This window comes from Varroa destructor, unplaced genomic scaffold (genome assembly GCF_002443255.2).
Source record: "Varroa destructor unplaced genomic scaffold, Vdes_3.0 BEIS01000003.1, whole genome shotgun sequence".
Classification (NCBI taxonomy): Eukaryota; Metazoa; Arthropoda; class Arachnida; order Mesostigmata; family Varroidae; genus Varroa; species Varroa destructor.
In genome coordinates this window covers 570,658-583,558 of record NW_019211456.1, presented here as the reverse complement: position 1 = coordinate 583,558, position 12,901 = coordinate 570,658, and the positions used below count along the sequence as shown (strand labels likewise).

Here is a 12,901-nt window from a genome sequence, read left to right as displayed (position 1 = left end):
CCGATCAACTATTTACTTCTTCTAAAAATACATGTTCAAGCTACGAAGTAAATAGGTCTTCTCATTGAATTTGGTGGTCTACGGTATGAAAGGACTTTCATGGTTTGACGGCATTTTTGAAAATGGCCTATTCATAGTTATCAGAGATAACAAACGTTTGATATTTTTTGTTCTTTACTGTACAAATAGTGTATTTTAACGATGCATGTTCTGTCTTTATATGTTTTCTCAAGAAGACATATCCAGATAGTCGTGCGCTCCCATTACCTCACTCTACGAAATGCGTCTGCACCTAAGCAGATACAAAAAGCAAATCTCGTGAATCACCTTTTTGTGCTACACCAAATCATTTGCGATGCCGGAATGCTACTCACACCAACGCAATAGCTCGATCCGAATTTATAAATTATATCTACACAAGGAGGATATTTAAATGAATGCATGATAACAACGCTCCTGTCAATTCAATATCAACTGAGATGCATTTAAATTCTGGAACTTCCAATGCACGTTGTGTGTACTTTTGTGTCTAACTTATAGTGATCAGGTCGGCACGCAGGCACAGGTCGTATCTACAGCGACCTACCACTTGTGTAACATAAGCTATACAAACAATAAAATCGAAAACTAAAGTTAGGATTAAATTTCTTTCTGACTCAACCGACTAGCTAACCGTATACATTTCTGTTCACTTATCACCCCTTTCAACGAAAGTAAAGAAGCAAATACGTGCCTCGAATTGATGTGTCAAGCGTTTATTTAACATTCTATTATCGCACGATGGCTGACGATATGCCATATCAAATAATGGATCATATATTAAATAATCAGATAGTATTTGTTGTGCTTTTTTAGCGATGTCTGGCAACGAGCTTGCAAATAGAAGATTCCTGGACTTGGCAGATTCTTCTCAATGGATTAGCGTTCTTATAGAGATACTAGGTCCCTATGCACTTTCTCAAGGATGATCTTGCTGTCAACGTGACTTGGAAATACTTCCAAAGCCATTTTTGAATAGTTGTAAGCGCCTAAACAGTCTCCCACCTACATAACACGACGCAAGCAGACAAGTAGCTAACTGTTATTCCAAGCCAATAAGAAAACGGAAAATATTAATTAAAAAAAAGCGTTGGGTTTTGCGTACGATGGGATAAAAGAAAAAAATATGCCCATATATTCTGTTTGAAATTCCTATTCAACAGGAGATCCTTCATAGGTAAAGTTCACATAGGAGCCTTATTGATAGCTACGTGGCATCAATGCACATCAGTGACACGTTCAGGCTTATTGCAGTTGAAAACAAGTCACGGCATACAACTGTGGGAACTGCTTTACACCAGTAAAGAGGCATGGAATTAAATTCATGCTTACAAATTTACAAATTGACTGATTTTCAACACAGTACTAGAGCATTACTAATCGGCGAAACTAACCATATATGAAAGCAAAGCGAGGTTGTAGCGGGGCTCAAAGAGGTGTTTGGCAAGCCGCTCTGAAGCGTCGAAGTGGATCCGCGCCTGGTCCGAAAGGAGCACCCCGAGATTGTTATGGCTCTCTGCATGATCGTTATTATGCGCGATTGCAAGTCGCAAGCATTGGATAGCAAGATTTTTATCACCCGAGTTCTGGAACCAAGGAAAAAGTCACATCTGAATTGCCGACCGGCTGGTCCCTGCTTTTTGGCTACATATGTTTCCGAACGTCGTTGGTCAGATAGGTAGCTGCAAAAATAGAATAATTTGCGCGTATAGATAAAGTACAGTATATGGAAAATTAATTTATTCTATTTTTGATCAGTCCTAACTCGGGTGGGTGCAGTTATAAATATGCTAAGTACAAATTATTAGTATGCCTTGCGACAAAATGTAACCGGTCGACGCTGATGTTGGTCTTGCAACGTACGATGGCGATATGTGACATGTTGTACCAGACTTCGGCTGTTGTTCCGTCGTTCCGGGATAGTTGAAGCGCTCTCTCGACACAGGTGATTGACAGGTCGAATTGTTGGGCATAAAAACAGCATAATGCGATATTGTTGTATACCTGTTGCCCACATCACAAGCGCGCATTAATTAGATGCTGCAATATAGATATTGTATGATGGACAAATAACTAAAAAAGTAGATTCGTGTAGGTCAGGTACATAAATTATAGAAACTGGAAGATAGTACATTAAATCAAGCGAATTATCACGTACATCATAAAAGACTGCATAAAACTTTCTGCCATATTAGGTTGGATAAGCCTGTGTGTTTTTAGGTCCGCCAATCTAAAAAAGGACTGGGTGATTTAAATATTTTTTTTATAACTTTACTTAGTCTATCGAGAGAACTCTATGGTAAAGAGGACTTCGGAGAAAGTAGATGTTATTCAAGATGAATACATTATATTTGCGATGGAATTATTTTTAAATTATTAATTTTTTGCATAACTTGGGAAGTACAAAAGCTGTGCACTTAATCGTTAGCTAGTTCATTTTCAGTAACCACGCTTCACATGCTTATGGGGGGGGGGGGGGGAATGCTATTCATGTTAAAACGTTGGAGTAAATACTGGAGTTTTTGATAGTTTGCAAGTATCAGTGATGCTAAACGTTGTGTGTCTTAGAATTGAGATTAAGCGGACGTAGATTAATAGAGCTGGCAAAAGAAAAGTTCAATAGACTGACTAGTAACGCAAATATATATATATATATATATATATAAACGCAAATAACGCAAAGATGGCGTCACGCGTGCGTGCACCTATTCTATTTTATTTTTTATCTAATCTATGAAAAATCTATACCTTGTTCTTTTTCATCTGCAGTGCTTTTGATAGAATGTGGCGGTACCTGTCTAGTATTGAGCTAACAATAAAGCGCATGTCTATGTTTAGTTTTACTGAAACGCTTTCGTGTCCCTATGAGTGTTTACCAATTTTCCTAGCCAAAAAAAAGTGACAGAGAAAATCTATGGTAACAGTAAATTATTTAACAAGATTTTGGGCAGACATTCTTGTGTTGTCCTGTTGTGTTAAGATCAATTTCTTCAACTGAAAAATGTTTGCTAAAATAAACGTTTTGAGTCTTTGCGTCCGGTACGATCTTTAGGCATTATCCAACATGGTTGGCCTCTTTCTGCATGTGACGACGTTTAACCATTGATCTATTATTATTAGATCTTACCTCGGCCGTGTGCAACCCCATCTGAAGAAGCCTTCTGTAAAAACGTAATCCCACTTCCGGCTGATCTGAGTAAAAATGATTCGTAGCGATACTGGCAATCGCTTCGACCGATACTGAGTCGTAACTAGAAACAATAGGCAATGTGGTAAAGGTACCGCCGCATTATTATGTTATTTACTTTCAGATATAAGCTGTTATGCTCGCCAATGGTGTAAACTGCGCTTTGACTGCCTCCTACTATTCTACAGCGGAATAAAATGTATATTATAAGTTCAAGTTGAATGTGTTTTCATTTTCATAACTACTTCCCTCTAGCTATAACTCATTCTCGTAAGTGTTAACTACAAAGGTTTTCAGTAGCGGCTGGCGAAGTATAACTGCAAATTAATTTGGTGTCAGATGATCTTTTCTTTTCTATCATACCAACCTGAGAACATCCTTGTAAAATTTAACTGATGCACTCAAGTCGTTGAGACCTTCATGGATGCGGGCGGTAGCTGTTAGTAAGAAGGTGTCATTTGGGAAGATCTCAAGGGATGTTCTGTAATACCAGAACATACAGATAGATCATTAGCAAGGACCGCAATTTGCAGAAGTATTAACTAAACAAAAATGTACACTAATCGTTCTCGGGATGAGCTCCTTTATTTGTGAGAGTTTTTGTTACTCTTTACTATGTGTACTGTATGCTCTGTTGAAAAACCATTATAAATCCCCGAATTTGTGTAGAATCTACCTGTAAAGTTCAAGCGCTGCCAAAGGCTGATCCAGGCGTATGAAGAGTTTACCGAGCCACAATGCTGTTTCAACCATGGGCTGCTGTGTATTTGCACAACGAAACTGTTTTTCGGCATCCCTGTTTAGAATACGAAATATATGACTGAATGAGTAAATGTAAATTAGATGAGGTGCTTTTCCATTTCGAGTGTCAACAATATATAACGCATAGGTTGCATGCATTACACGCATAGGTAGGCGTTCTTTGGAAAAGTACCTATAAGTAGTATAAGAAAAAGTACCTTCAGATATTCAATTGATAATTGAATATCTGCGCGTACATCAAACTACGACAAACCCAAAGTACGGTATAATGGACCAGGAGACAGCAATTATAATATGGTTCTATTTAAAATCGTCCACATATTGAAATGAAAACCTACGTGCGACATAATAAAAGGCAAGTAAACGTCTATGCTACGCCTCTCAGCCTGGTCAAGACTATATGATAGTCTTCCTACGACTTTCAGCATGAAGCGAAACGCATGCATCGTAACTACGGGACATTTTACTGTGTGTCAACTGCGCCCTTACTTGGCGCACGATCCTGTGATTAGAAGAATGCCTGCTAATCATCCTTACACAAATCAGCTTTATAGCCATGAATAGCGCTAGACCTTATACTACAAGGACGACCAAGGTACCTTTCTACTAGTTTGATACACTCCGTTTCAATACGATACAGGGACCCAGTTAATAGAACAGAAACAAAGCTTGTATTAACTATCGCAGTCATTTACTGCCTATGAGCATAAAATGTGCCTGTAGTATTGCGATGCATGTATTCTTGAGGAATGATGTCAGCGAATAATGAAATGACTTTAGTAGTTTATTATTATTATTATTATGTTTTAACTCACAAATGTTACCGAATGCTGAAATTTAGGTGAACATTTGAATATTCGATCTAATAAATAAATAAAATAAAGAGTGCCGTGAATGAAAAGAGGTTCAAAACAAAAATTCTGACGAATTTTAAGTGTTTTATGACGGTACAATTTGCAGCACTCGCTTTATTTCGAGCATTTTTTATGAAAATTGTGAATTAGGCCTCTTTCAGATGGTTCCAATGCTCTTATTCATTTCCTTAATCTAAATTGTTTGAACTTGCAGAGCTTTTCCTTAAGTGTCCTACGAGCCGTCTAGTGAAGGGCAACCTATTTTCCGCAATAGCGGCTCTCCAATAGTCAGTCCTTTGGATTTGCTTTTAGACAATTTCATTTGTTGTTGTTTTCGAAGGAATCGGTGGTCTTTAGAACGTACAGCTGTCGTCTTAGGACCTATACATAAAGCGAGTTTTAAGTTAAAAGTTTTTTCAATTCTGATGGTTTACGCTGCATAAACGTATACAGTTTTTACGTTGCTTGAATGTTTCGAAAGTCCCCGCTAAGCCACCGTCATATAGTCGGTTCTTAGGTAATCACAATTCGAAGTGTTCCATTTTTTAGAAAATAATTTTCAAAGCATTTAACAAGACACTGGTATATTGGATGTCAAATTACGTTTGAATTAATGAATGCAATTAGCTAGTTTTTTTTTTTGCCATTTACCCGGGGTTTACTATTTTTAAATAAATAACTGCACACTTTTGCGGTGAATCCGTTTTTGGTGATTGATTCCATGAGTTAATGAATTATAAAAATTACAATTCGAAGACGTGTATTCTACCTATAGAAAGTTTAAGAGACCTGTTTTCGTGCTAACGTATAATGGCACTTCGGAGTGTAGCCAAATTTGCCTTCGGTGATGATTACGCTGAAATGCAACGTCCCTCTTTCAAATTTGTTCGAGCTCCTGCGCTGCCTATTTATCTGGGATGTCCTCTAGTCGAAGTGTCATAGATGTATCAAGTGTTCGACGTCCAAAAACAACTGACCTTGCCGAACATCAGTTCTTTTTGGACGTATCTGTCTAGCTTTCATCATCATATTCTATCATACACATACACCTGAGTTAACGTAGTAGTATACAGACAGGATATATTACACAAAAACTAGTAAAGAAGTAAGAAATCAGCTAGAAGAAGAACGTTTTGAGCTTTAGGTCGATATTTTAAAGGATTAGAGTGAATACAATTCTCTTAAGTTACTGCGAGAAGCGTCTTCTTGTTAAATTGTCGGCACGCTGACACGACAGCTTACCGTTCGACAAATTTAATCAACACCGTTTAAACCAATTTTATGCAGTTCAAGTTACGCAGTAGCAGTGAACAAACGTAAAAAGCTCAATTTTATGCAGTCCAGCGAGAATTATTAAGCCGTGAGGCAATCTCTTCCAGCTCTTATTGTATACTTACAAGAAATCGTTTAATTGTATTGTGAAGTCCCATCATACAAGCATCAAAGGCAAATCGTGTTTACAAGTATTAAAAATTGTAATAAAAATAATCATAATATAAGGTTATTTATAAAAACAATATGGGATGCGTCAAAATAAGTAATACGCTATTTATTCGCTAGAGTGTGTCGTGCTTTCAAAGCTATTGGTGGTCTTAAGAAAAAACCTACTGAGATAAAGCATCTAATATTTTCCAGTTTATTCAATGGTTTTATAAAATAAGTCACTGTATAAAGATCATCATCCAATATCCAGCAATATCTCAGTATAACTATACATAGGTCAAATTTTCGTTATAAAAAATGTTTGTGATGGAATAAAGCTCGCGCAAATCATCGTTGATAAATGACGTTCGACATACACCTGGCATGTCATGTTCATATTGTTATACGGCATTTCGTAGAAGTTTAGCATTCTCATGTGAGTCACTTTTAGACGTCGTACAGCTGGATCTCAGTAAGTAACAAAGGATGTCTATGCCCGCATTGGAACCTAGACCACAATGTATCCGAAAAATTAGCAGACGAATACGCGATCCACCAGGCCTTGTGACTCTAGCCGCCCGCCACTGCCTGATCGGAGATTTGGAGTAGCATCATTAAAATTGACGGTAACCAAACACACGGTTGTTAAATGAAGCTTTTGCTATAAAAATCATTGATTTCTTATGTATTCTTTTTTCATCTAAAAGTACTATTCATGACAAAGCTTGTCAAAATGTTAAGGGTAGAACGTTTTTCTGCTAGGTGTATTGCGCTTTTATTTGTTAATGTTCTGATTAGGTTTTGTAATACAATGAAGCTGCCATAATTAAGGATGGTATCTGGAGGGGGCTAAGAGTCATTCAGACGGCATGATAGAGTTAACACTCTATGTCGATCTTGTAATCGGCTTTAACTCAGACAACATTCATAAGTTTCATAAGACGTGCAGGCTTGGTTTGTCTAAAAACCGCTAAGCTGACAACAATATCGGTACAGGTTACGAGGATCGATGCTGAAGGGTGATATATTAAATTTTACATTAAAAATTTTACCATAGGTTAGGCAACGCGCTTGCTCGCCAAATGGGTGGTAAGAGTTCATATATCACAGGTTATAGAAGCAGGAAACATTCTTTTGAATGTATTGAGTAGAGCTGGAAATATAGGCTTAAGTTGCGTCGTACAGATGCGTGTGAACAGGATCATAGAAACTGGCATAGAAATTGAAATGATAGATTCAAAAAATAAGCTAATTTTTTATGTTAAATCTACAAGTAAGAAACGTGTGCCAAACCGACATGTAGTATCAGTTTGCTGCGTCCTCCACCATTTGCTACACATACAAGTGAGTCAAACCACAATGTACTTGATAAGCTTCACAATGACCGTTCTTTCAATACTGTGGTAGTTATTATTTTGTTAAAACGGTCGTTACTATTCACTGTTTTACAACTCTCATTTATTTAATTTGTGAAAATTTGCATTTTCAGATACAGCACAGAACATTGACGATTCATAGAGCCTTAATATTCGTACATTTGGTTAATTATGTTATAGATTATGCGAGGACTTCTGTAATCGTCATCATCTGATGCTAATCGTTTCCATCATTTTGATATGTAGCTAGGAAGCTAGAAATATCGGTAGGTAGATCATTTTGGTCTCTTCTTTGACAGTAAATCTCGGTTATTGGTCCTTCTGACTAGTCCTTTTCACGCTCGCTATCATTACCCTACGATCTGGTTTGTGCTATTCTGCACGTCGATTCCAATTAAACCGATTATTTCTTTATGGACGCCGGCCTAATTTGGCATTAGAGGGTAGATCCGGCGCCCAAATAAGAGCTAAACAGGTTTCATCGGTAATTGCTTACTAAATCGGAGAGCCTATAAAATAGCACATAGTTTATTCTCATATCGCAATTCCGAAATAATTTTCGCTTTTGAATAGCCACTTATCAGTGTAATCCAAACGTTGATTGTAAACAGCCAGAAGTTATTTTTTGCAGAAGTTCTGTTTTGGGGTCCTGTATATTGGCTGGCTCTCCAGTGACAACATAACGTTAGATCACTCTACATCAATCTTGTGGTGGAAACAAAGGGATTGTCTGTCATAAAGCAACTCAAAGAAAAATATCCTGGTGGTTGATAAATGAGACGACCAAGTATATTATATTCGGTTGGTATTTCAAGCGAGAAAGTCATCCACCATTGGGCAGATAAAGCTAGTTTTTGTCTTGTACCCGACCTACTATACTAGACACAATGTGCGTATTTGACGACCATACTATGGACTACTCACAGCAATCGAAAATAGATATCTTTTTAAAAATAAAAAAAAAAAAATAAAAAAAAAAGTTGTTTTAAATTGTCTTTCAGTCACCGTTTGGCAATCGTTTCTTTGTTGATACATATTGCCGTTCCGTGACAGTTCTCCATTTGTGGTTCTTTGAAACCTTTATATATCGTACCTACGGATCATGATAAATGTGATCTGAAATATAAAGCCGGTCCACAAAAAATTAACGCGATATTCCACTGGGTCTCCAAATTCGTATTGAACTTTGAATCGGTTTACATCTTGGTGCCACAAACAAAACGGGATGAAAAAAGCGTTTCGTCGTTCACTATCCTTACAGGGATGTCATCCGAGTTGGTCGAGTCAATAGCATGTTTCAGTTAAATTACATAATATCCCAAAATAAGGATTTCAAGGGTGTGTTTAAGGTAGGTTTTAGGATTTTGTTTCTGGAAAGAGCTAAATGCGGTCCAAACTTGCGGAAAAAATCGTGAACTACGTAAATTCAACACTGCATGAACTAGAAGTTGTTCGCTCGTTTTCGAAGTGGTAATTGCAGGATCGAACATAACGCATACGCAGGTCGGCCCTTAACTAGTAAAACGCTGAAATTCTTATGTATTCAATTAGAACCCATTGATAAGCCTTCAACAGATAGCAGAAAACGCAGGAACATTCAAATCGACCGTTTAAAGATATCTACCAATTTAGTTATTAATCTAGCATTTGCAAACCTAGTTAATCGAGCAGACGTTTTAGGTTCCTCAGGATCACTAACTGGGAGACCGTAGGCGGAACATTTTTTCAAAACATTTTTTACTACAAGGGTAGTCGCGAGTGACAAAATATGAATTATGTATTTGAGCAAATCATGGTCAAGACCTGTTCAACGAAGGCAAAGCTGTGCATTTAGTGGGATTGGAAAAAGGTATTCTTCTATGAGCTTTCCTTAAACAGCAAAATCGTTACTTAAGTTAAGAATTATTTAAAGTCATTAAGGCAATGAATCCGAACAGCACGCGATAAACAGGAGGTCATGTGTATAGGTGTTTATTTTCGATATTTTTTCAGTCTGTAAGTTCGGGCTAGCTCCTTGCCATTATCATCTTTTGTGGTGCTTGCATAACCCCTTTGATGCGGAAACTTTTGTAAATTTTGTTTTTGGAAATCTTTGTAAGGTGTAAAAAACATATAGACTAGTTTACCGCACTTAAAAACACTAACTTTTGTAAAAATTAAATTTAAAAGGTACTTGAAACATGAGTTAAGTTTATCGCCGATAGTGGCTAATACTTCACTGACTGAAGCAGACAAAAAATTGTTTTAATTTAATGTTAAGTAAAGCTCCAATGCAAACTTATCGGATCAGCTAATAGCTCGAAGAAACATGAAAACACCTGATCTCCTACTATATGCGCAATCTACGTGAAGCCTGGACAACTACTTTAATAAATGTTGGAGGGTAAATACCTAGATAGCTACTTGGATCGGAAGAACAGCTGCCTAAATTAGACGAGAAGATCAAGTCATTTTAAGGCGAAGATTCTGAACATACGTTGCAAGGCTTACCTTGAATATGCTAAATTATCCTGCGCAAAGCATTTATTCTTATGGCATTGTGTCTTGCACAGGGCTATCAATTTTAGCACACTATACATCAACAAAACGTCCTAATTAGCTATTTTAAACAGTAATAAAAATACACGGCACGACACCTAAATTAGTTTTTGTTTCTAAAACTGTATTTAAATAAAGCGGATTTTTTAATCAAATTATTTACATGTTTGTATATATATCTATATGCGATTACAGCTTCCAATCGGAACTTGCTATTCACTTTCAAATTATTTCTTCTTCGATCCAGAAATAATTTTTATAGCACCCGTACATCGAACTGGATTAGTAGTATCACCTGATGATTTGCTTGTCCTTTAAACCTAAAACCTATTAGGAATCTTCTGGCTTGCCTCACAGAATTCTTTTTCGGATGTTTTAGAAGCCGCGTGGCGAGCGGCAATGGCGTTTCATATAGAAAATCCTGTCCCGTTTATTAGATAATCATCAACAACCTATAATACCAATTGAATCAACAGTGTATGTTTAAAGAGCGCTTCTTGTTGCCTATCGCGCGATTCGTCGGAACTACCGTAAGTACGACGGGAGCCATCATGCCCCTGTTAATCCCTCCCATGTGACAGTAGCAAGGATGCAACTGTGATAAATAATCAGTTGTAGTCTTAATGCCTTGCGTACCATTTTACAGTGAAAATGAGAATTACTGATTCCAGCTCACTAGAAGGATATCTGACATTATTTTCACATCGAACGCTGCTACTTCCAGCAACAACCACCGTTTAGTTCGTTTAATTACGTATTTAATAGTTCGTAGTTTAATTACGATATTTTGTCACCATAGATAGATCAGTATGCGCATAAGAATATATATATTGCTGCTGTTAAGTGTACCAGCAGCGCCTATATGAGTTAAGTCCTACTATATATACCTGAACATAGATAACCGATAGTAACATTTGCCCATTTGGAGTTTCCACCACCAATCCTGGAACTTCGAGTTTTGTGTGGCCTGAGTAGCTAACTCGAGTCCATGACGAACCTTCGAAAAATTAGAAAGTATTAGCATTACAACAGCGTATTTCACTGAATTTTTGTGGCGCGAAACTTTGAACGCTTCAACTGATCCGAACATAGAAATTCCAAATGGAACGTGTTAGCACCAACTGAATGGGTTCGTTACTTATCCTCGACTAAGACCGGTGCTTTTCAATACAATCAAAAGTTCGATTACGGATATTTCAACCATTATTAAGAAAAAAATCAATTGTTGCTGTGGATAGATTCTCAGGCCCATTCTAAAAGTGCTACTAACCTCATTTTCGTGATAATATATATAGTTGAAAAGAGCTTTAGCCAAAGCAGGTTGTTGGCTATATTTGGAGATGTTGAGGCGAGCCACGTTGATAAACGGCTCACCAGTTTCGCTTAACATCGACGCCTGAAGTGAAGCACAACAGTATATAAATTAGGCTATCCTTAAGCTGTTCTGAATACTCGAGTAAGTAGTTGAAAAAGGTCTCACAAATCTGTGTAGCTATTGGGTTCGCTAGGAGCGTACAGAGGATTTCGCCTTTCTTGTCCCCTGTTGGTAAATAGAAAAGGGCTGACAATTAGCCAAGCGGAAAGCACGGCAGCGTGTATGGTCTGCAATGACGGAAAGCTACAATTTAGAGTAACGTCCGTCTTTCGTAAAAGCGTATTATCGAAATGAAGAGTCCATCACAGTAGGACTCCGGTGAGCCTGCCATGCTGATGGCTATATAAGTCAACATTACCGTCGCCTCTGGAGCCCAGAAAACCAACAATAACTGTCGAACACCCACTTCACTCACAAAAAGTCACTATGTGGTACAGCCTGTGGAGTGAAAGTTTGATGGGACGTTTATTATTGAAAAGAAAGGAGGAAATCACGATAGAAATCAATAGTAAGCTCTGTCGTGAGAAGCTGCGAACCTTTCTGTGGGCCAAAAGGAGGACGCTGGATGCAAATAATTTATGGCTTCAACAAGGTAGGACAATTTACCATACAGCGCAAAACGTAATCAACCTTTTTCGAAACTGTGTTAGCAAGCCGGTCGAGAATCAAAAAACAGGACCGCGCGGCTGCGCAGGTCCTGTTTTTTGGTTCTGGATTTTTTCCTGCGAGGCTACGTGAAAGACAGAGTCTATCAAACAACTCCAAAAACAAATACCAAATTTGTGCAGTAATTAGTGGAACTGATGTTAACCTATGGAGAGATGTTCCAAATTATGCAAAAGATATCGAGTTATGCAAGCGGTCCTTCGGAACACATCTGGTTTCCGTGTGTAGTGCCCCCTAAGCTGCTGTAACGTCACAATTAGGATACGCATCTGTTTTTCATTCCGGGGACGTTGAAACCACCCGAACACCTTTAACGCATCCTGTATGTTCGTAAAACAAAGGAACAGGGAAAAAAAACGTACTGCATTCGAACTGCACTTAATTCGGCGATTTCTGCGCGCAAACTATTTATCTTGTATTTTTCTTGAGCAAACTCGTTCTTACCGTGCCCATCCGAACGTATCGTCCTGAGGATGAAGTAACTGGACGAGCGGACATCGCAGTCCTTGCAGTTTTGAGTGCCGCGTCAATTGATCCAACGGCCCCTTCGGCTCCTGACCGGACCATACCCGTGATTGGCCTACCTGATTGACTCATAGGTCTGCAGCACGTTTAAGAACGCAGTCCAACGGCTTTAGGGATCACTGTGCTTAAAAATCTTACAAAAACTATTATATATATA

General features: G+C 38.0%; 1 protein-coding gene and 1 long non-coding RNA gene across 7 annotated transcripts in view; one reads left to right on the top strand and one right to left on the bottom strand.

Annotated features, from left to right (window-relative positions):
* Positions 1 to 730: 730 nt before the first annotated feature.
* The window catches only part of BBS8 (tetratricopeptide repeat protein 8), a 14,818-nt gene continuing 2,647 nt past the window's right edge, over positions 731 to 12,901 (bottom strand). Inside the window, exons 4-12 of one of the 4 annotated variants that reach the window (XM_022799785.2) lie at positions 12,664 to 12,820; positions 11,449 to 11,574; positions 11,066 to 11,175; positions 3,903 to 4,022; positions 3,594 to 3,707; positions 3,167 to 3,290; positions 1,838 to 2,043; positions 1,434 to 1,625; positions 731 to 1,044 (exon numbers count right to left, since the gene is read on the bottom strand). In XM_022799785.2, coding sequence (XP_022655520.1) covers positions 1,029 to 1,044; positions 1,434 to 1,625; positions 1,838 to 2,043; positions 3,167 to 3,290; positions 3,594 to 3,707; positions 3,903 to 4,022; positions 11,066 to 11,175; positions 11,449 to 11,574; positions 12,664 to 12,820 — 1,165 coding nt within the window. In that variant the 3' untranslated portion in view covers positions 731 to 1,028. The remainder of the gene's footprint in view (positions 1,045 to 1,433; positions 1,626 to 1,837; positions 2,044 to 3,166; positions 3,291 to 3,593; positions 3,708 to 3,902; positions 4,023 to 11,065; positions 11,176 to 11,448; positions 11,575 to 12,663; positions 12,821 to 12,901) is intronic. The other 3 variants (XM_022799786.2, XM_022799787.2, XM_022799784.2) reach the window with 3 other exon arrangements.
* Positions 6,716 to 12,901, top strand: part of LOC147756356 (uncharacterized) — an 8,711-nt gene continuing 2,525 nt past the window's right edge. Inside the window, exon 1 of one of the 3 annotated variants that reach the window (XR_015323963.1) lies at positions 6,716 to 6,890. This is a non-coding gene — a long non-coding RNA (uncharacterized LOC147756356). Of the gene's footprint in view, positions 6,891 to 11,568; positions 12,146 to 12,901 lie in introns of those variants that run through there. The other 2 variants (XR_015323964.1, XR_015323965.1) reach the window with 2 other exon arrangements.